General features: G+C 38.8%; 1 protein-coding gene across 2 annotated transcripts in view; it reads left to right on the top strand.

Annotated features, from left to right (window-relative positions):
- The window catches only part of LOC127436503 (MICOS complex subunit MIC19-like), a 111424-nt gene continuing 90968 nt past the window's right edge, over nucleotides 1-20456 (top strand). For both annotated transcript variants that reach the window (XM_051690707.1, XM_051690706.1), the window contains exons 1-3: nucleotides 1-243; nucleotides 1029-1404; nucleotides 13257-13350. In XM_051690707.1, coding sequence (XP_051546667.1) covers nucleotides 163-243; nucleotides 1029-1404; nucleotides 13257-13350 — 551 coding nt within the window. In that variant the 5' untranslated portion in view covers nucleotides 1-162. The remainder of the gene's footprint in view (nucleotides 244-1028; nucleotides 1405-13256; nucleotides 13351-20456) is intronic.

The raw sequence follows: 20456 nt of genomic DNA, 5'->3' as shown, positions 1-20456 counted from the left end.
TGAACGCGGAAGAACAGGGTGTTTCTGTACGGGAACGTGCGGCACTTTCGCTCGGGTATTACAACCCGAGAACTGTCAACTTCTACACTAGATAGAGTTGAACTACTGATCAAAGTTACACGTAGCAGCTGGTTAAAAGCCAGCGGGTGTGTTTGATCAGCAATGGGAGCCAACAACAGTACGCGTCGCGTGTCTTTCGAGTCGGATGAGAATGACAACATAACAACAGTGAAGGGCATAAGGGTGAGTGAGTGACACACGCCCGTTATACTCCACCTATCAAATGCAAATCATGCATACTGTTACACGGCTTTAATTCTCACCGGCTGTGATTGGAATGCGTGCACAGGGTTGCGCTGAAGTCCTCTAATAGAGTTAACTTATCTAAATGAATAAACAGATGACCCTGACTGACATTTAGTTCAGATGTCCTAGTAAACCAAAGAGTTGAACTGGAATATAGGTTATGCATTCGATAAGCAATCCTACGACCGCTGCTTTGCAGTGTTCCTTTGACATTCCTGACAGGATAAGAGGAATTACTTGTGTAAAAAGCAGACACCTGTTACAGTTCAAGCACCACCATGCCTGCACTGTGTTCCCGCCCCCCATATAGGCTAAACAGTGCCACACATGGCATATAGTAGATAGTTGTTATTTTGAGACTAAATTTATTTATCGTTTGTTTTGAGTTAAGTCTTTATTTTGCATTATACAACTTTTATTTCACACTCAGATTATTTTACTGTTTACATGCATGTGTTCGCATATTCATTTAGCATGCACAGTTTTATTTGAGCTACATTTACATTTAATGTATTAATTTGGCAGTTGCATTTAGTCAGATGACTTAAAGTGTTTGTATTGTTTACATTTATTAGTAATTGTGTTCCCTGGAAATCAAACCCATGATCTCAGCCATACTAGTGCCATGCCCTACCAGTCAAGCAACAGGAAGTGCAGAAAGGAGGGAAATGTCTTCATTGACATCTGACATTTGTTTTTACTCCATTACTGTTGTTCTTTAGCTCACAGAGAAGGTCATCGACCGCATGAGGGAGCCCTCACCAGTCCAACCACGGTCCCAGTCATCCCCCAGAACCCCTCCTGCTGTTCCGCCTGTGGTTGATCCTCTACCAGCACTGGAGCCATTATCTCCTTTATTTGACCCTGTCACCTCCCCCCCACCTCCTCCACTTCCAGAGTCAGTAAAACTCCCAACACCTCCATCACCACAACCAACCACTTCTGAGCCGGTGACTGCTCCTGCACCACCGGTCATTCTCCCCCCACCTCCGCCTTTAGAAGCAATACCACCTCCACCTGTGGCCGAGACTGTACCCTCCCCTGCACCACCTCCTCCTCCCTCAGTTGAATCAGTGGGTGTTGTGTCAGCCCCTGCAGGTGAGTCTGTTGCGCCACCTGCTGCTGCTATTGAGCTCATTACAACCTCTCCACCCGTGGAAATAATTGCCCCGCCTCCCTCTCCCAAGCACAGCCCCCCTCCTCCCTCTGCTGAATCTGCTGCTGCCCCTCCTGATTTCGAGCTATTCACACCTCCTGCACCTGTGGAGTCCATTCCTATAACTAAGATTGTTGCCCCACCTCCTGCTTCTGAACCTATCTCACCTCCAGCTGTAAAAATAACTGCCCCCTCCTCTCCAGCTGTACTTGTTTCCCCTGCTGCTTCCACTGCTGAAAATAGTCCACACCCTCCTCCAACTGTAGAAGTACCTGTGGCTCCTCCACCCCCTCCAGTTGGTGAGTAAGATTGTTCTGCAACATAACTCTGACACATACCAGAGCTCGACAAAAGGATGGCCTGGGTTGTTCACCCTGAGGGTTTGGGGTCAGTTGACCGAACTTTCACTTGCCCTATTGGGCCAGCGGTGCACTCACCAATACATTTACATGTACTTTAAAAGTTTGATTTCAGTCAGACTAAAACAATATATATTTGTGTGTGTGTGTATATATATATATATATATATATATATATATATATATATATATATATATATATATATATATATATATTATTATTTTTTTAAATGTCATGTAAACGCTTTGTCTGACTGAAATTGTACCAGTCTGATTTTTGCAAAGTTAGACTACAGGCCTGGGTATACTTGGGTTTTTGTGCGTTCTGGATCGGAATGCGCCCGGTTGACCACCATGCCTTTCAAAGTGTGCTCTTCTGACCACGAGCAAATACAAACATGTCCAACACATGCCTACCGCAACTGCCTATGTGGTACTCTTTTAGTACAGTCAACAGCTGACGCATGCGCCGGCGACGCGCACTGTCCATGTATCAAGAAAATCGGGGCCGTACTCGGACAGTCCTCGCAGACTGTGCTGATGACAGAATTTTGTGTCATACTGTAATAACGTACGTGGATCAATCAGCAATGCAGACAACTGAAGTTTACTTTGGCCTTAATAGACTTGAGATTGCAGTTGTAGCTCAGCTTCATCCAGCATTTACTGTATACATCTTAATTGAACCGCAACTGGCATCAGCGTTGTTTGTGTGCTCCGAAAGATAGAGGTGACAAATGCTTCAATTGTTATCAATTCAGCGCTTCAACTTCCTTGATGTCCCAAATACTCTATAAAGCATTGTGTCATATATGCTTGGACAGACAGATGAAGACTGTAGCTCGAATAAGTACAAATCTGCTATAAATCGATTATAACAGTGTATATAAACATACTGGCTGTAACATTATCTAGCTGACTAACATAGTTGAGTTTTTTTTTTTTGTGTTATTAACAGTTTTTATTGATTCCATCCACAAGACAGGCAAACAAAACATAAAATACGGTATCAATTATTTACATTAAACCCCTCCTCCTCCATTACCAAGTTTAAATCTTTCTACCATAATCTCTTGAGAAGTTAAAGCTCTGTCCCCAGACTCTGAATTAGCAGGGAGTAATATACTGATGCCTCATGACCTTTTCCAAAATTAGTAATCACCACTTCTAGAGTATCTGCCACTTTAGGGGGGTGTATGCTACTCCCAGAAATAGTACAGAGAAGGTGGCGCAGCTGTAAATCCCTAAAAAACTGAGATCTGGGAATCCTGAAATGTTGAACCATATCTCAACACTCCAAAAGATCTCAACACTCCACTCTCATATAGGTCACCGAGCTTATTAACCTCCCTCACAATCCACTCTGCCCTACCTCCCACCGCCACCCCGGAAAATCATCCTCCTTTCTTATCGCAGCTGCTAATGGTTCCAGGGCAAGACAGAACAATAGTGGGGAAAGAGGGCAACCCTGCCGTGTGCCCCTATCCAGAGTAAAATAATCTGAAATTAATCCATTTGTTTGTACCACCCCTAAAGGGTGTCTATAAAGTAATCCATCCAATAAAAGTATTTCCGAACTCATATATTTCCAAAATCTTAAAAAGATAATCCCATTCTACCATATCAAACATACCTTTTCAGCGTCAAGTGAGATGGCAGTGACCGGAGTCTGATAATTTGCCATTGACCACATGATATTGATGAGATGCCTGATGTTATCAGAAGAGCTGCGGTCCTGAATAAACCCCACCTGATCTGTATGTATAAGAGATGTCATAATTTGACTTAATCAGTTAGCCAAAATTTTTGACAGTATTTTTACGTCTAACTGGATCTCGCTTGGATCTTTGTCCTTTTTAAGAATCAGACTGATCCGGGCTTGTGTCATGGTCGGAGGAAGCTTTCCATTCTTTATGATTCCGGTACAAACTTCTAGCAAAATTGGAGCCAGTTCTGTAGCATAAGATCTAAAAAAAATTCAGCAGCAAAGCCATCTGGCCCAGGAGCCTTGCATGTAGACAAGGCCTTAATTACCTCGCCAAACTCCTCCAAGGTTATCTCAGAATCAAGAGAATTTTTTTGCTCAGTCTTCAGTTTAGGAAGATCTAATGGTTCCACAAAGTTTCTAATATCTTCATCAGTAGATGAAGATGTGGAACTATAAAGATCAAGATATAATTCTTTAAAAGCATTATTAATATCAATGGCTGAGGTAAATATTTCATCATCAGCAGATTTCACTCAGGGAATGGTAGAAAAAGACTCTCTCTGCTTTATATATCTAGCCAAAAGCTTCCCTGCTTTGTCCCCCGACTAAAAATTTTACTGTCTTGCCCTGAATAGCCAAAAATCCACCTTCCGTGACAAAATAGTATTATATCTGTATTTCAATCGCATCAATTCTCTGAGGCCATCAGACGACATTAGGCGCTTCCGCTCTGCCTCGGTACTTTTAATATTCCCTTCCAACTCCACAAGTTCTCTTGCTTTGGATTTTTTGGTGATTGAGGCATACTGTATGATCTGACCCCTAAGAACTGCCTTAAGTGCCTCCCAACCATGCCCACAGAGGATACTGAGGACAGACATTTATTTCAGCCTTTAGCATTTGTTGGAATTCAGGATTTTGCAAAAGGGATACATTAAAGCACCAACTATATGATTTCTTTTTCCCTGTATGTGGCAACACCTCTTAGATTTTTCCAACTGAGCAATCAACAACAGATGAAATGATGGACTTAGATATAAAAATAAAAAAATCTATTCTAGAATAAATCTTATGGACTGATGAAAAAAATGTATAGTCCCTACCAGATGGGTTCAAAAATCTCCAAATATCTGTAAGACCAAGATTTTTACACATCCTGTGAAGCGTCAATGTTGTTCTAGGGGAATTACACACTTTTGCTTCACTATGATCAAGGACTGAGTCCATCAAAAGATTAAAGTCTCTTCCCAATATTATATCATGAGGGGTGCCAATGGCTTGCAATATCCCTTCAAGATCTATAAAAAAGCCCTGATCATCAGTGTTAGGTGTGTAAATATTAGCCAAAATCAGCCTTTGCCCCTGAATTTCTGCTAAAACAATAATGACTCTTCCTTATCAATGTAATGACTCCCCTGCTCTTACTTGAGTCAGCACTAAAGAAAACATGTCCACCCCATATCTTCCCAAATTTTTCAGCTTCCTTCGGGTAAAGATGCGTTTCTTGAAGAAACACTATATCATATTTCTTAGGTTTAAGAAAAGAAATAGCCTTCCTTCTTTTTATGGGGTGCCCCAACTCAAATAATCTATAAAAATAGGAGGCATAAGCACAAAGAACGTGTAGATTCATCCACATAACTGCTCCGAAGGTGTGTTCCTCGACAAAACAAACTCCAGCCACTAGGCGGAATCAGCACAAAAAGAAACAAAGAAGGCGCTCAGTTTTCTCAGTCGGTCAAGTGAATGTTCAGTGAGTCAGACCCACTCAGCTGCATAGAAAGTATCACACAATGACCAACTCACTCGATTGTCTTTATGAAGGACATCGCTTGATGTGGGCATGTAAATATTTTGCAGCCATCCTTAGTATCTATTCTCAATTTGGCCGGGATTATCAGTGCAAAAGCGACCTTCCGTTGATGTAAGAGTTTCTTGCATTCCTTGAATTGATCACGTTTCTCTCTTGTCGAATTTGCAAAGTTTGGGAACAAGAAAATGTTGTGGTTCTTCTAAGAAAGCCTTTACTCCTCGCCTCTTGTAACACGAGATCTTTATTGGATGATCTCAGAAATTTGTCCAGAATTGATCGGGGCCTGTCTCCCTCATCGGATCTTGAGCCGGAACTCCATGAGCTCCCTCGATTTTCAGCTTATGGCCTGTCATGTCGAGCAGACTCGGGAAGAGCTCATCCAGAAATTTAACCATATCTCGACCTTCTTCATCTTCAGGAATTCCAACAATTCGGACGTTGTCTGTTGGAAGTCTTCCAACTTTTCCCAGACACGCTCCAAGTCTATCTTGGTCGCTAGTGGATTAGCAGCTAATTCCCTCTCCGATGACTCCAGATAATCGATCCATTTCTCAACATCCGACACCCTTGTAACCACCTCAGTGAATTTCGTCTCCATGGCAGTGATCGATCAACGTATTACAGCAAGATCCTACAAGACAGCAAGATCCTACAAGTCAGCAACGACCTTCGCCAGCATTGCCGACATGTTCAACAGTTGACGCTGAATCTCTTTCACTGCACTGTCCAAATTGAGTCCCGGGCCTGCAGCCTCATCAGAGGCTTCAGCTTGAGCACGTAAGTGTCTTTTAATGTCTCCAGAGCCCGAGGATTTTGAATTCCTTGACATTTTGTCTTCCTAGAACAGTCAAGAATCTGCGTGTATCGAATCTCACCGGTTTATGACATAAAAAGTAATAAAACTACCAAAGTGCGCAGAGCTCGCCTTTCACACGTCCGACCCTCGCATGGTGCCACGTGACTCATAGTTGAGGTTTTGATGAAAGTGCGAGAATGACCTCTTGGAATCATCAAACAAATCAGTAATGTTTTGTATGCCATTGCCCAAAACCCAGCCAGTGAAAATGTTGGCAGGGCAAGTACAAATCTGATCTACAGGCCCAACTGAGCCAGCAAAAATTAAAAATAAAAACATATTGTTGAGCTTTGTGTGTACATTGATTTGGACTGAATGTGAAAATGTGAAGGAATTACACCTTTGGTTGTATTTTCGCATATTCCACTGTACAGTGCTTCAGCTCCTGTCATTTTTGATTGTTAATGGTACTCCTCAGGCAAATTGCATCTTGTAAACACACTGAATGTATTTGCACACTAGTGTGAAGGGCCAATATTACACATCAAGTCACTCTTGGCAATTCTATGAAATTGAAACTACTCTTAAACACATCCATCAGAAATTCAGAGCCACTGACTGTGTTTACCTCTGTGATTAAGATATATTTGCAATATGCAGTATGGATTTTTAAAAAAAATCAGATTAACAGATTATCTTATATATAAATAAATATATTATTATTATATAATTTTTTTTTTTTTTTTTTTTTTTTTTTAGAAAAATCCAGCCCCTTTGATGTGAGTGAATGGGTCTGGGTCCTTGCATATTATGATTCATAGCTTGTGCCAGGGTGTTAATGAAACGATTAATTCTAACTTGTAATAGAGTTAATGAATCAATGCTGTAATTAGGAACTCCACTTAAGCCAGTTCATCCTCCAAGGTACCATGAGCAGCATACTCTCCCAGAAGTGCCTTGAGTCGATTGCAATTTCAACCGTTTTGCTTCTCATTAAAAGACTTTGTCCAATAATAGATCTTTCAATCGGAAGTTTGAGTTGTTGCAACTGAGATGCCTATTAGGAAGCCACAATCACCAGCAAACTCTGAATATCAGCTAGAGACTTTTAGGATGCTATTGCTAAATTTTGTGATGCTTTTTTCAATTATAGTGTGTGATGGCGATGACTATTGGGTAAATTACGTCCCTTTCCCAAATAACCAAGGGGTTTGGCTGCTTAGAATGGTCCAGTAAACCCCTACTGGTTGATGCAGTAACTACACCTTTATGGATAAAAATAGCATCTTTCTCCATTGACATCTTTGCAAAAGGGCGCGTAATGGCTGCAAGCGGGGCTCTCGTGAGGACCTCTCTGAATGACAATTGGTACACCATATGGGTTTATGAACTGACACATACAAGGGAAGGTCTTGAGATCAAAAGTCCACATCAAGAACTTATTTGCATTTTGGGCCAGTCATGAGAGCAGAGTGATGCATTTCTTTTTTTCTGACTAGTGTAGTGCTACTTTATTTTGACACGTTTTACATTGCAAACGTCAACCCACGATCTGTCCTTTTTGTCGACAACAGATTTTACCGTTCTCCATTTGCGATGCTTAATATGGACTGAGTACAACTGGTCATTGTGTTTCCTCCATGTTTTCACTCTTCCACTTTTTTTGAGCTCTTTCGCTCCCACCTCCACATAATTAAGCACATCTAATGTGTATTGAAACAGTGGCTCTGAAAAGCTGACAGCTGAAATATGTGTGAAAATCTCTGTGTGTGCCCCCTTGGCCCTTAATAGTGGTGTTACCTGCAGAGTCTGTGGGCTGAAGCTGACACCGTGAACTTGCTCTACTTAGAGAGAAAAAGATGCCTGCCTGCATCGCACAACGAAACTGCTCCCTGTTAATGAGACACAGATCTGCTTAATGAGCTCTACCATGGAGGCTCTATCTATCTATCTATCTATCTGTCTCTATATCTCTATATCTCTATCTCTATCTCTGTCTGTATCTCTATCTCTCTATCACTATCTCTGTATCTGTCTCTTTATATCTCTATCTCTATATCTGTCTCTTTATATCTCTATCTCTATATCTCTATCTCTCTCTCTCTATCTCTCTCTCTATCTCTCTCTATATCTTTCTCTATCTCTATATCTATCTCTCTATATCTCTCTCTCTCTCTATATCTCTATATCTATCTCTCTCTCTATATTTTTCTCTCTCTATATATATATATCTCTATCTCTCTATCTCTCCATACATCTCTTTCTCTCCACTTATTCATTTCTCTTGCTGGCTTATGCCTTATTGGTATAATAATGACTCAAACACTTTACGTTTGTGATGTATAAAAAGTATACCGTTGTTGTATTGCATCAACTATCCCAAATGGTATATGTAAAAATTGTTTCAGTATGGTAAATAATATAACTGAACATTGCTTGCTTTAAGAGGTTGTTCAACCAAAAATTATTTACTCCCCTCATGTTGTTCCAAGACTTACTTTCTTCCATTGAACACAAAATCAGTTGTTTGGAAGAATGTTAGTCTAAGTCAGTATTCACTTACATTTTGTTGTCCCTATGTTTTTATTATTATTATTAATGTAAACACGGTTGCAGTAAGGTGTTTACAATAGAAGTAAACAAAATAAGGCAAACATTTAAAAGTAACAAGCTGAAAGTATAGCTACAAGTCAGAAAGGACTAGTTCACTCAAAAATGAAAATTCTCTCATTATCCACTTACTCTGATGCCATCCCAGATGTCTATGACTGTATTTCTTCAGCAGAACACAATTAAAGATTTTTAGAAGTAGATAGAGCTCTGTCAGGTCCTTATAATATAAGTAAATGGGCGCCAGCACTTTAATGGTCCAAAAGTCAAATTTAGGCAGCATAAAAGTAATCCACACGACTCCAGTCGATCAATGAATGTCTTCTGAAGCGAATCAATAGGTTTATATAAGAAACAATAGATAATTAAAACATTTGTAACTTTAAATCAGTGTTTCCATCCAGGGCTCTGATGATGTTTGAAATGGCCGAACTCTTGTATGACATTCGTTCTTCTGTTGTAAATAAGTGCTGCTTCCGAAATCTCGCGTGAACTCGCTGACTCGCTTACGTCACGCGACAGCTACGTGATGCGTCAACTGTTGGCAAGAAGCGCTTTTTAAAAGTTGATATCATTTTAATTATTTATTTTTAACACAAATGTACTGATTTGCTTCAGAAGACATTAATTGATCGACTGGAATCTTCATGGATTACTTTTATGCGGCCTAAATGTGACTTTTGGACCGTCAAAGTGCTGGCACCTGTTTACTTGCATTATAAGGACCTGACAGAGCTTTGTCTTCTTCTAAAAATCTTTATTTGTGTTCTGCTGAAGAAAGACAGTCATACACATCTGTGATGGCATCAGGGTAAGTGCATAGTGAGAAATCTTTCATTTTTGGGTGAACTAGTCCTTTAAACATTACACATGTTGGCATGAGACGAGTTAAAATAATTTTCTGTGCTAATCGCCATTGTGCAACAAATGCTATCAACAGAACTTGTATTGAACCCAGTGCATAACTTTTATACTTTATGGCTTTAGCTACGTCCATAAATAATTGCTCAGAGAAAAACCAAGTCGGAACTGAACTTAATGCTGTGACATTTACCTGATGACTCACTTCAAAAATGTTGCCTCTTTGTCACAGCTTGCCTTGCCTAGAGAGGTTCAGCGCAATCTCCTGGGGTTAAGGGTTATAACCTTAATGAGGGGCATTGATTATGTGTGCCCACGAGTGGAGGTATGAAGAGATACCTTGGATAACCGGGTCTGTCGCTAAATCACGGCGCAGTCACTGTTCGTGGTGATTAGACAGTGGTCAAGGTTTATTCTCTTACACATTCTCAACGTAGCATGAATATTCATAAGCAGAGCCCACACACCGTTTTGCATTACACTCTAATTACCTGCACACATCCTTCTATGTCTCAGCTATGCATAAACATACTTTTCTTTCTGTTACATATTAAACGTCTCCTTGAGGATCGCCACGAAGTTCAGAGTGCGCAAAAAGAACTCAACTCTCTTTCTGCATATTACACACCCCTAATGAAATTATCTATTTTGCCTATTTTTATGTTGTTATGCTATCAGAAAATGGTGACTTCAGTGAAATCCGCAGAGACTGAAGGACAGACGAAGGATAAGAATGTGCACCTTGTTTGATATGCCTGGGAGTTTCTTTTGGTGTGTAGAAAGATGTTTAAATCAGATCGTGAGGAACATGTAATGGTATAGATTAGCCCCGCCTCCCCTTCCATTTCTCATGTCTGGAGATTAATGAAACAGCTTATGAGACGTGCAGTTTGTCTCTGTTATCTCTCTCCCGACTGCCCAGAAGCTACTTTTTTAAAATCCTGCAGAGAATGAAGGAAGGAGGGGGAAAAGAGAAAGATATATCTAGATATGATGAGTTTTTCATCTTTTAAAGCATTACTTTTCAGACTCAGGACTGACACGGGTGCCCAGATGTTGACGTCTTTTTCTCAGTGACCTATTGAAACTCCTTTCTCTATCCTTTTTCAATATTAAAGCCCAGTTTGAATAAATGAGTTATGGGAAACTAGAACAAGAATGGACATTAAGATGCTGACAAAAAGTCATTAGCTTGATGGAAACGAATAAAGTGAAATATACTACCAGTCAAAAGTTAGGACACTCTTGACTGAATTTGTGTTTTTTTCATGATCTTGAAAATGATTTTATCTAAAAGGTTATACTAAAATGCTTGAAATATATGCTTCAAAACAATGTTTTGTTGGCAAATATAAATAGTACCTACGTTTGAATTTCTTCTTTAGTTAGAGCAAATGGTGAAGGAAACAACAATATTCCAGCATACATGGAACTCCTTCAGTACATTTTTAAAAGCATCCCAGATGGAAACCTCAAGAAATTGCTTGAGAGAATGATCTGAAGGAAGCTAAAATATTAAAATATACTGAGACTTAACTTTTTTTGATCACTGAACAATTCCCATACTTCCCTTTGTCTTATTTTTTAAAGCTTTGATGACTTTACTATTATTCTTTAATGTGGAAAATAGTAATACTGTAATAAAGAATGAGTAGGTGTGCAAAATCTGTCTTTCTACAAATGGAGTTGGTTGACTCAACATTTCAAATTGAGCCCACTTTCTGCATCACAGTGCTTTAAATGATTTAAAGGAATTAGTCATCTGCAAATGAAAATGAAGTGTTTGTACACTCTAATGATCTTTTGTGTTGTGGAAGAACTGCTGGTCAAATAGAGTTAGAATGCGAGAAACAGAAGCCAAGATGTAGGAAGCGAGTAGTAGGCTCCAGTAACCATCATTATATATACAAAAATTAGCTGCCCATTGAGGATCTCCATTATCATGCCATATCTTTATTTTGATGCTATCAAGTGTGTTTGAGGTTTAGACAGCACCTGTGTGCTTGTATCCATTACACCTGCCTGCTCTTTGGTAAATGCCATGCCAGAGTCCCCCCCTCCCACCCAGTTACCGTTGCTCGCTCTGACAAGCTCTGCAGAATTACGGGAGATTGCCGTTAAGGACATGGTTTTGGCAAAATAGTCTCATAAACGGAATGGATAATAATTTTACATGGGCTGGTATGAAGAGTGACATTGTAATGCATATTTATTTGAAGTTTTTCTAATAGAAATTGTTAAATTACACAGTAATTTGATTAAAAAGTGAATCAGAATCAAGGCAAGAAAGAAAAACACTACGGGTATCCTCTCTGGGTAATTCATGTCACCATTACAAATGACCCGGCAACAACTTTTTTTTTTTTTTTTTTTTTGGATTTTGGATTTTGATAAAATCACGCTTAAAAGTACTTAAACACATTACTTCAGTAGGCTGTCATTGGAAAATAGCAAACACGTGTCAGAGTAATGGTGGCAGGGCAACAGTTGCGCTTTTAAGGCGGGGATTAGCGAAGAGTCAATTCATTTTGGTTTCCACTTCGGCATCGTCACGGCAACAGTAGGATATCTCATTAGTCTTGTAGATGGTTGGTATAAATGATAGTATTAAGTGTTAAGTTACCAACAGTTTGCTTGAAACAGAAATAATATCTGTTTAAAGCAAAGGCCTAAGTGGAAATCTACCTTTAAATGATCTGAAGTAAATTAAATCCTTTTTACTAAAATATTTTGTTCAGTTGATGTACATTACTCCTGAAATGTAGTTTAATACTGATTATAAATTAAACTACAGTTTTAATCAATCATGTAAACTTTCAGATTACAATGTTAGGTAATCTAATCAGATTACTTTTGGTGTACTTATTGCATGGTGTATTAAATCCAGTTTTATGTTAATTAAGTACCAAATTACACTCCTTTTTAAGCGTTAGTATACATGAAATCAAACAACAATTTGCTATTTGTCAGTTACGCACATTTAACTTGATAAACTTGTCTGATTACGTATCCAGATTCCATTACTACCATTGATGAGTCTTCAACAAGATATTATTAAGGATACACATTTTAATTTAGTATTTTATTTGCCCCAGACTCTACAGCCATAACAAAATCATGTATGGTATCTTTTAACCAACATCCTAGCGATCAAATAGATACTAGTTTTAATTCTACATTTCTCACAAAGTGAAGAGATTGCACTCCTTTTTCTCAAAGAGAGGAAACTTCTTTGAGCATTTGCTGATGTCATCACTGTAACTTGTTTGTGATTGAAGAAATTTAGTGTGTTGCAATTACCCATTTGTCCTCTTTTACTACTTTTATTTTTATTGTGCCCAGACTAAATGCTGGTTGTTTACATTAACCATTAGCCCGTATCTCCATTTGCAACACCATGACTTCCTGTCATTGAAGTAGCATACTGTAGCTCTGGGCCTCTGCGATAATGGCACTTTTTCCCACTGTGGCAGCTATATGTTTGTCCTTTCTGTATCTCTGCTGTGCTTTCACGGACAGTTAGCCTTCCGGAAAAGGGACAGGACTAAATTGACAACAACAAAGTGATGCTGAGTGAAATAACCATCTGGTATACATGTTGTAGCTCAGCAAGTAATATGCATTTGTGTGTATTGTCTTCTGTTTAGTGGATGAGTTTGAGCTGAGGAGAAAGATCACAGAAGAGCTGCAGAAAGGCCTGGAGGAAGAGAGAAGAAAAGCACAAGAGGAGCTCAAACATTGGTGAATACCCATGCATGCACACACATGCACTACTGTTACAAATATTCACAAAAAACTGAGATGGGACCGCTATTGTATGTAACAAAGCAATAAACCACAAGAAGCTCTGTGATTTCACCATGGTTTTACTTAAGTATCACACATAAAACATCACTGAAACGGTCAAGTACATTTTCTTTATTCTCAATTTAAGCTGTATATATTTACAAAACATATTGTTTCAAGGTAGTCTTTTAAAAACTACCTGGGGACTACCTGTTTGTCTGAACAGTGGAAGAGGTTTGAAAATTGTTGTTATTTTTGTAGGTCCGTTTGTTGCCGCTAATGCTGTGTAAATCAGTTACTGTAGAACATGGTAAATCATAGAAAAACAAGTAACAACCTTGAGTGGCTTTTTGCTTTTGTAAAACGAGGGCAAGAGACATCATTTTAAAAAAAAATAATTACATTTACTGTATGTATAGTAATAACAATGAACAAATTTTCCATCAAGAAATAGCTCATAAGCCTTGCTGTAGGGCTGTTTATGGTTGCTAAGAAACTTGTCGTTTTAGTAAAGAATTCAATTGATGTGCACTCAGTGCATATATTGACTATTTTACAGTACATTGGCTTCAAACATGGCTAGGAGTAACTGTTTTATCATATTCAAGTAGTGTATTGAAAATGGCTTGCATCTGATGTCAGACATGAAGTTTGAATTCTTTAATTAAAGGCTTAGGTGTATAACCCATAGACTAAGATACAAACTATTGTTTAGTTCAGTACAAGACACAAAGGATCCATGTGCTTTAATGAGAATTGTCTTGTCAACAGTCTAACTAGGGCACTGATCTTTCTGCGATTTCTCTGGACCCATTTACCTCTCTCCCTGAGCACACCACACTCCCTTTTTCCTTTTTCTTTTTTTGTAAAATCAATTAATCATGCATGAAAGTGAGGGAGTGGGAGTCAAAGTAGACTTAATTTCCTCTGATGTGATCTATTAGTTTCCACTGGTGAGGGTTCAGTATTTCCTCGCTTGTCCATACTTCCATTTTTGTCCCGCTCTCCTTCCTCTGTCTGTGAGTGGTTGGGTGTAACTCAATGTTCATTTGGCCTTTGATAACTGTGCATAATGTCCAGTAGAGTCTAACTTAAAACACTCTACTGAGATTAAACAATGAAAAGACCTAGCAGAATACACATTTTTAAAGCTGAAGTGTGTAATTTCTGAGCCACTCATGTCACCAAACAAAATTAAGATTTGTTTTCAAACAGGTTTCCCGAATGCTCCTCTCTTCTGACAACTGATAGCCCTCCCCAATCTCATGCCATTGGTTGATCCAATGTTGCTGTGTTGATCTCATTGGGAAACTTAAAACAGGGCCACAGAGTCAAAGTGTTTACACATTTCGTCAATCTGTACCTACAGATGGGTTATTCATAATTCACTCTGAAATTTAAGCTTGGATAGGAAAAGGTATTTTAGCATAAAAAACAAAATGCATACTTCCACTTCAAAAAAAGCAATTTCCTATTAAAAATACTGAGGTGACAAGTGTAGAAAATCAAGTGGAAGTCAAATTTAAGAGACAGCTAATTGAATTGAAAGACAGCTTGTGCTGTCAAGCTTGACACAATGTCCTCTTGCAAGTAACTTATGCTGTGCATGACCAAGCACAAAAGAACCCATTGGTTTTTATAGGTGGACACTCCAAGAACTGCAGCACAAGTTAAGTAACATGGCAAAAAAAAGGGTTGTTGTTTGCAAACCATATGCTGGGATGCAGCTAGCCTTTGGAAGGCAGTCATTAGCAGATCTTAAACAAGTGTTGCTTCTCAGTTTTCTAGAATGAAGCGAGAAAATTCTTTTGAATGACTAAATGATTGTTGTGTGTCTCCATTATGTAAGGGAAAGCCGAACCTCTCACAAGTATCAATAGTAGCTTCTGAGAAAATTACAAAAAGGGAATGCTTAAAAGAAAATACAATCACCAATTATTGAATTCCAAGAACTGCTGTATGATGCACTGTTTTCCAAGGCTTGCTCTCAAACCACCAACACTTTATTCATAATTCTCTCAAAAAGTTACTTAATTACACACACTATTTTATTCATCTGAAGCTTGTGATTGATGTACCAGCCCTCGGTTTCAACCCCAAGTACACCTCATGCTGTTATTCTCAACAAGGCCAACACTCTGACCTGCAGAAATTGCTATTAACAGGGAGTTTTGTTTTCTGACAGCTATAAAAGTAAATTTAAGGGCAGAGTCTGTTGTTTTACAGCATTGTTTTTGAGGCAACTGAGGCAAAGTGCTCCATCCCATCGCCCCGGCAATGCCATTAAGGGAAAGTAGGAGCTTTATTGACCATGATGTTATGCTTGGATGGACAGAATCAATTTAGTCCTTAATGTTGTCTTCCATTTAGCTTTCTCCAACTCGCATTTCTTCTTTCGTACCTTTTTTCTTCTTCCCTTCGAGACTACATGATTGAAATGAATGAAATTCGCCTCTGACTTTGGTTTTAAAGACCTTTTATTGGTATTCTCCAACCTCACCTTCAGGTGGAGAGATCAACATACTGTACACTTTCTTCATAGTATTAGCTCTCCTTTATCAAAAAAAAAAAAATTGTGGTTAGGGTGTGAAACTACCACCCGCTAGATGTAACGGGCATAAATCCAGTTTGCAAGCTCCTCATCCAAGTGTATTTCATATGCGGATAGTTTTGCTCATCTTCCCGCAACAGGTGGGTGACCTGTAAGGCATCTCGGAGTGACGCATGACAAGAAATGCTGTTAGTCACAAAGGCACTGTCTTGAAGAAACACACCTTGTTATATTTTTAAGAACAGACAAAAGAAAAGCTGTCAGTGCTCATGTCTGATTCGCTGTTTGTTCAGAGGCTTTCAGCACGAGCCTGTCTTGTGGAACAAGCACATGTTTCAGGCAGGGGGGTTGACGATATAATCGTATATTACGATATTTTTTCAGCCGATTATCGATAAAATAATTGTTACATATCGCCCAGCCCTACTACTTTACCAGCCAAGCTAATTCAGAGTGTGGTGGCTCAGATTTAGAGGAAATTAATTCCTGAAATGAATATGCATTTTTAGATTTGTTAGGCCCTGCCAACTTAATTTAATATTGATCTCTAATTAAGCTGCCTTCAGGAGGGTTCAGCAAAGATACATATAAAGTGTGATTATATGTTAAGTAAACATTTCTTTTCTTCTTTTACTGTCTTTATATTTCTATCTACTTTGTCTTTACAGGGCCTTGTGTGTACGAGTGAGTGTGAGAGACAGTGCGAATGTGGGCACATGTGAGTTTTGCTGGCTGCATAAAAGTGTGTGTCTGTCTGGGTCTGGATAGGGCAGGGTCAGTAATGGCCACCATTTATCTTGCACTAGCACAATGCTCACCTTACAAGATGGTGCTTTTCGTAATGACCCTTACACACACACATACACACACACTTTGGATGGGTGACTGTCGACTAGTTTATCTTGATTTTTCTTTTTTAGATTTTTTTCTTTGTTTTGAAATGTTCATTTTGCTTTAATTAGCAAAACGTGCTGTAGCTGTTACACAGTTTGGATGGTAAAAATGTTTGTGTCTTTCAAGTAATCCCCTTTAAAGCACTACTGCTAGAGCCGTACACATTCAGATGGATGTGTTTTGCTGTTGCATCACATACGCTATTGTTTTTTTAACTCCCTGTGACATGTGTTGCGTTTTTAAGATTTAATAGTTAAAATTGAGTTAAAATAGTGAAAATAACTTATCAAAACACGTTTTAAGGCATATGCATTCAGTTCCATTCCATTATGTTGTTTTTGAACCCAAAATTCTGTCTTAGGGTGGTTTCACATATAGTACGTTTTAAGTGAACCAAACCCAGTTCGGTTAAAGTGACCCAGAAAGGGAACCAGCCGCAAATGACCTCAGTGCTTTTGGTGTTCACAAATGTAAGTGGACTTAAGAGGACCCATTTTTTTTTTTTTTTAGTCCTCTTCACATTAATGTGGTCTCAGACCCCTTGATGTTCACACCACAGCTCCTTAAGAGCTCAGACACCATTGCAGCTAGGGCTGTCACGATTATGAAATTTGGCTGACAATAATTGTTCATAAATAATTGCGATTTATTATGATAAGCAATTGTCATACAAATTGTCATAGTTCTAAAGGTGTACGTATGCTTATGACAGATAGACCTACACCTTAAGTAGTAATTTATTGATATTTAACTTGAATATAATAAAATGGGGCTATATGATTACTTTTAAGGCTTTAAAAAATATTAAATTTTTCATAAATTATTGCACAGGGATAGAATTACATAAAAAGTAATATGTTATGTCATTTATGAAACCCAGACAACACCGACAATTATATTACATTATGCAATAGTAATAATGTATACTGTATTTCTGTCATAAATTCTTCACTCTCTCACATTATGTTAAGGCTCTCCGATAAAACCTACAAGCCCTTATTTCGCATGAAGGAAAACATTTGCAATTCTATGTGCATTTGAAAATAAGTTTCTTTATTATCTTGAGAGTAAGGGAGCAAGCAAGCGTCTCCTCCTGTGTGTCATTTACATTGTGTGTATGAGCCAAGAACATTTGCCATTGCGCAAATAAAATTGAAGTGAAACTATAAAAATCCTCGCTTGCATTTTCTTGGGAATTTGGTGCAAACCTCCATTGACGGTACGCCCATCAGAGCACTTAAATGCGGTTCATCTTAACGCGCTGCTCTGCTCTGAATGCGACCGGTCCATTCGTATTAGGTGCTCAAATAATACAACAAGAATGGAATATGAGACACATTAACATGTCATGTTAATCATGGTATATCTATATTCGCTTACAATTCCCATATGTGGACAGTAAATTGTGACTGGAATATGAAGTATGTAATGCAGCTATGTATGGCAAACCACGAGGTACATATGTCATAAAATGCAAAGCGGACTGGTACCTCTTCGCTTTCACATCGCACAAATCAATCGAACCACAAAAGGACCCACAAACGAACCGTACTCAGACCACCTCCTGAGCAGGTCTGAGTATGGTTTGCTTTTGTGTCCTTTTAGTGGGGTCTGAGACTACTTGGGTTGTTCACAAATACATGTTATACCACTCTGAGAGTTCTTGGAGCGCTCAAACGAACTAGGTGTGAAAACGCCCTTTCTGTATGTACTGTAAATGTTCCCCTAAGGAATGCACCCGTTTGGTATCGGATGAACACAAAACCACCCTGATTATACAGGTCTTTTTAAGATTACTTCAGGTAATCCACTGGCTAATCATTCTGAATATATGTAGTTTGCATATCCCTAACAAACCGAGAACCACACCTCAGAATCAACCTTCTGTATATAAAGCTAAATTACCATGCATTGCATTTTTTTTTATGAAAATCTACTTTTTGCTAAATGAGGTCTGCTATCAGTCTTTTTCTTTGTTTTTTGTTGTTCTTTTTTTTTATGATGTAAAATTAGTTATTTTGACTAAATGGGAGATTTTGTGTTTTGAACTCCTAAGTGGGAGTTTGAATATGTTTTTAAACCAGCAGATGCAGGAAGCACATGGATGTTCTTGAGAGTATGTTTTCATGTCCATGTGTGTATCGATAAACTGCAGAAGTTTGTGTGTGTGTCCATGTGCGTTTTTGTGTTTTCTCCTGATAGCAGAGGCCTGTGCATGTGAGTGCCTCTGAAGGTCTTTCTAATGGGAGATTTGCAGCAGGCAGTGAAGCAGAACCGTTCTGCAGATCAAAACCACAGACTCATGACCTGCACAATGCTGCATCAGCAGAAACACCTCAAGCTCTCAGCCACAGAAAGAAGAGTAATACAGTCCTCAGGGAGAGAGAGAGAGAGAGAGTGTGCTACTTTAGGCCATGAACCCATTCTTACCATCCTTAAAAAAACAGCACTTCACCCTTGCCATTGGTGGGGCACACAGATAATCCCGCCCCAAACTCATTCCAGTAGTTAAGACAATATTCCTTTGTCAGGTTGGTCAGGATGCTCAAAGAAACTAGAGCAACTGTGTTTAAACTTTTCAACCTGCAAATGTTTTTGCATATCAGCTGAGATTGGAGAAATTCATGTAACATCAAATTAATTGTACACATCACCTTTAATATACATATTGACCTGAAGTAGAGCCCTGTTTTAGATTTTATATGATTTTCCGCTTAAAATAGTTTTTTTTTCTTTAACCTTGCCAAATCAGGTGTGTCTTCTAAAAGAGCCACCATATTGCTTTAAAGCATCCTTTTCTCCATATGTACCTTCTGATCCTACTGTAGTTCCCCTATTTAGACCTTCTGCTGAAACAGTCATTAAAGGAAATGGGAAACTATTCTGAGATCAGTAGGTAAAAGAGGAATTGTAGCATGTCTATAATTCATCATGAGACACATGGTCCTTCTCTGAAGGGCATCTGCAGTCATACTATTGCCATGATGAACTCATTCTGACAGTCTGAGAAACTGATGTTGGAATGTAAGTGAAGGTTCTGTGTCATGTCATTATTATTTGCTTTGTTTTTAATTTGTCAGCAAAATAGGGTGGGTAAAGAATGTTTCGCATTTACTAATATTAAAATATGCATAATAATCTATGCATTGGTGCATGCATGTGGTTACGGACACATGTTATATTCGCTCATTGTCACAATCCGCCCGAAGCTCTTGCACACTATTATTTCACAGCTAAAATGCAGGCGTATGTTGCCTTTCCCTAGAGGCATGCTGGGTGCCTGGGTGTTTGTGTTCATTTCATCCATGTCGGCGTGTGACTTAATCACTGTTTGCTAATTTATTTCTCTCTGTTCCCTCCCTTGTTCTCCTCCCTGTCCTCTAATCTCAGGTTGAGGATGGGCTTTTGGTGGAAATATTGAATATAACAGTCTAACAAAATTCTAATTTACCGAATGTTTCTGCATTAAATTCATCAAAGTGCGGCCAAGACAAATGATGTAATTTAAGCTGCAGGTGTGCAGCTTTGTGTTTATTAATTATTTGACAATTATGGTATCAATCTCAAATTCATTTCCTTGGGGAACGTTTCCTCCCAAATGAGAGCCATAGAGGAA

Source organism: Myxocyprinus asiaticus, chromosome 47 (assembly GCF_019703515.2).
Source record: "Myxocyprinus asiaticus isolate MX2 ecotype Aquarium Trade chromosome 47, UBuf_Myxa_2, whole genome shotgun sequence".
NCBI lineage: Eukaryota > Metazoa > Chordata > Actinopteri > Cypriniformes > Catostomidae > Myxocyprinus > Myxocyprinus asiaticus.
The sequence above is the reverse complement of the archived record's forward strand: the minus strand, read 5'-3'. Positions and strand labels throughout refer to the sequence as shown.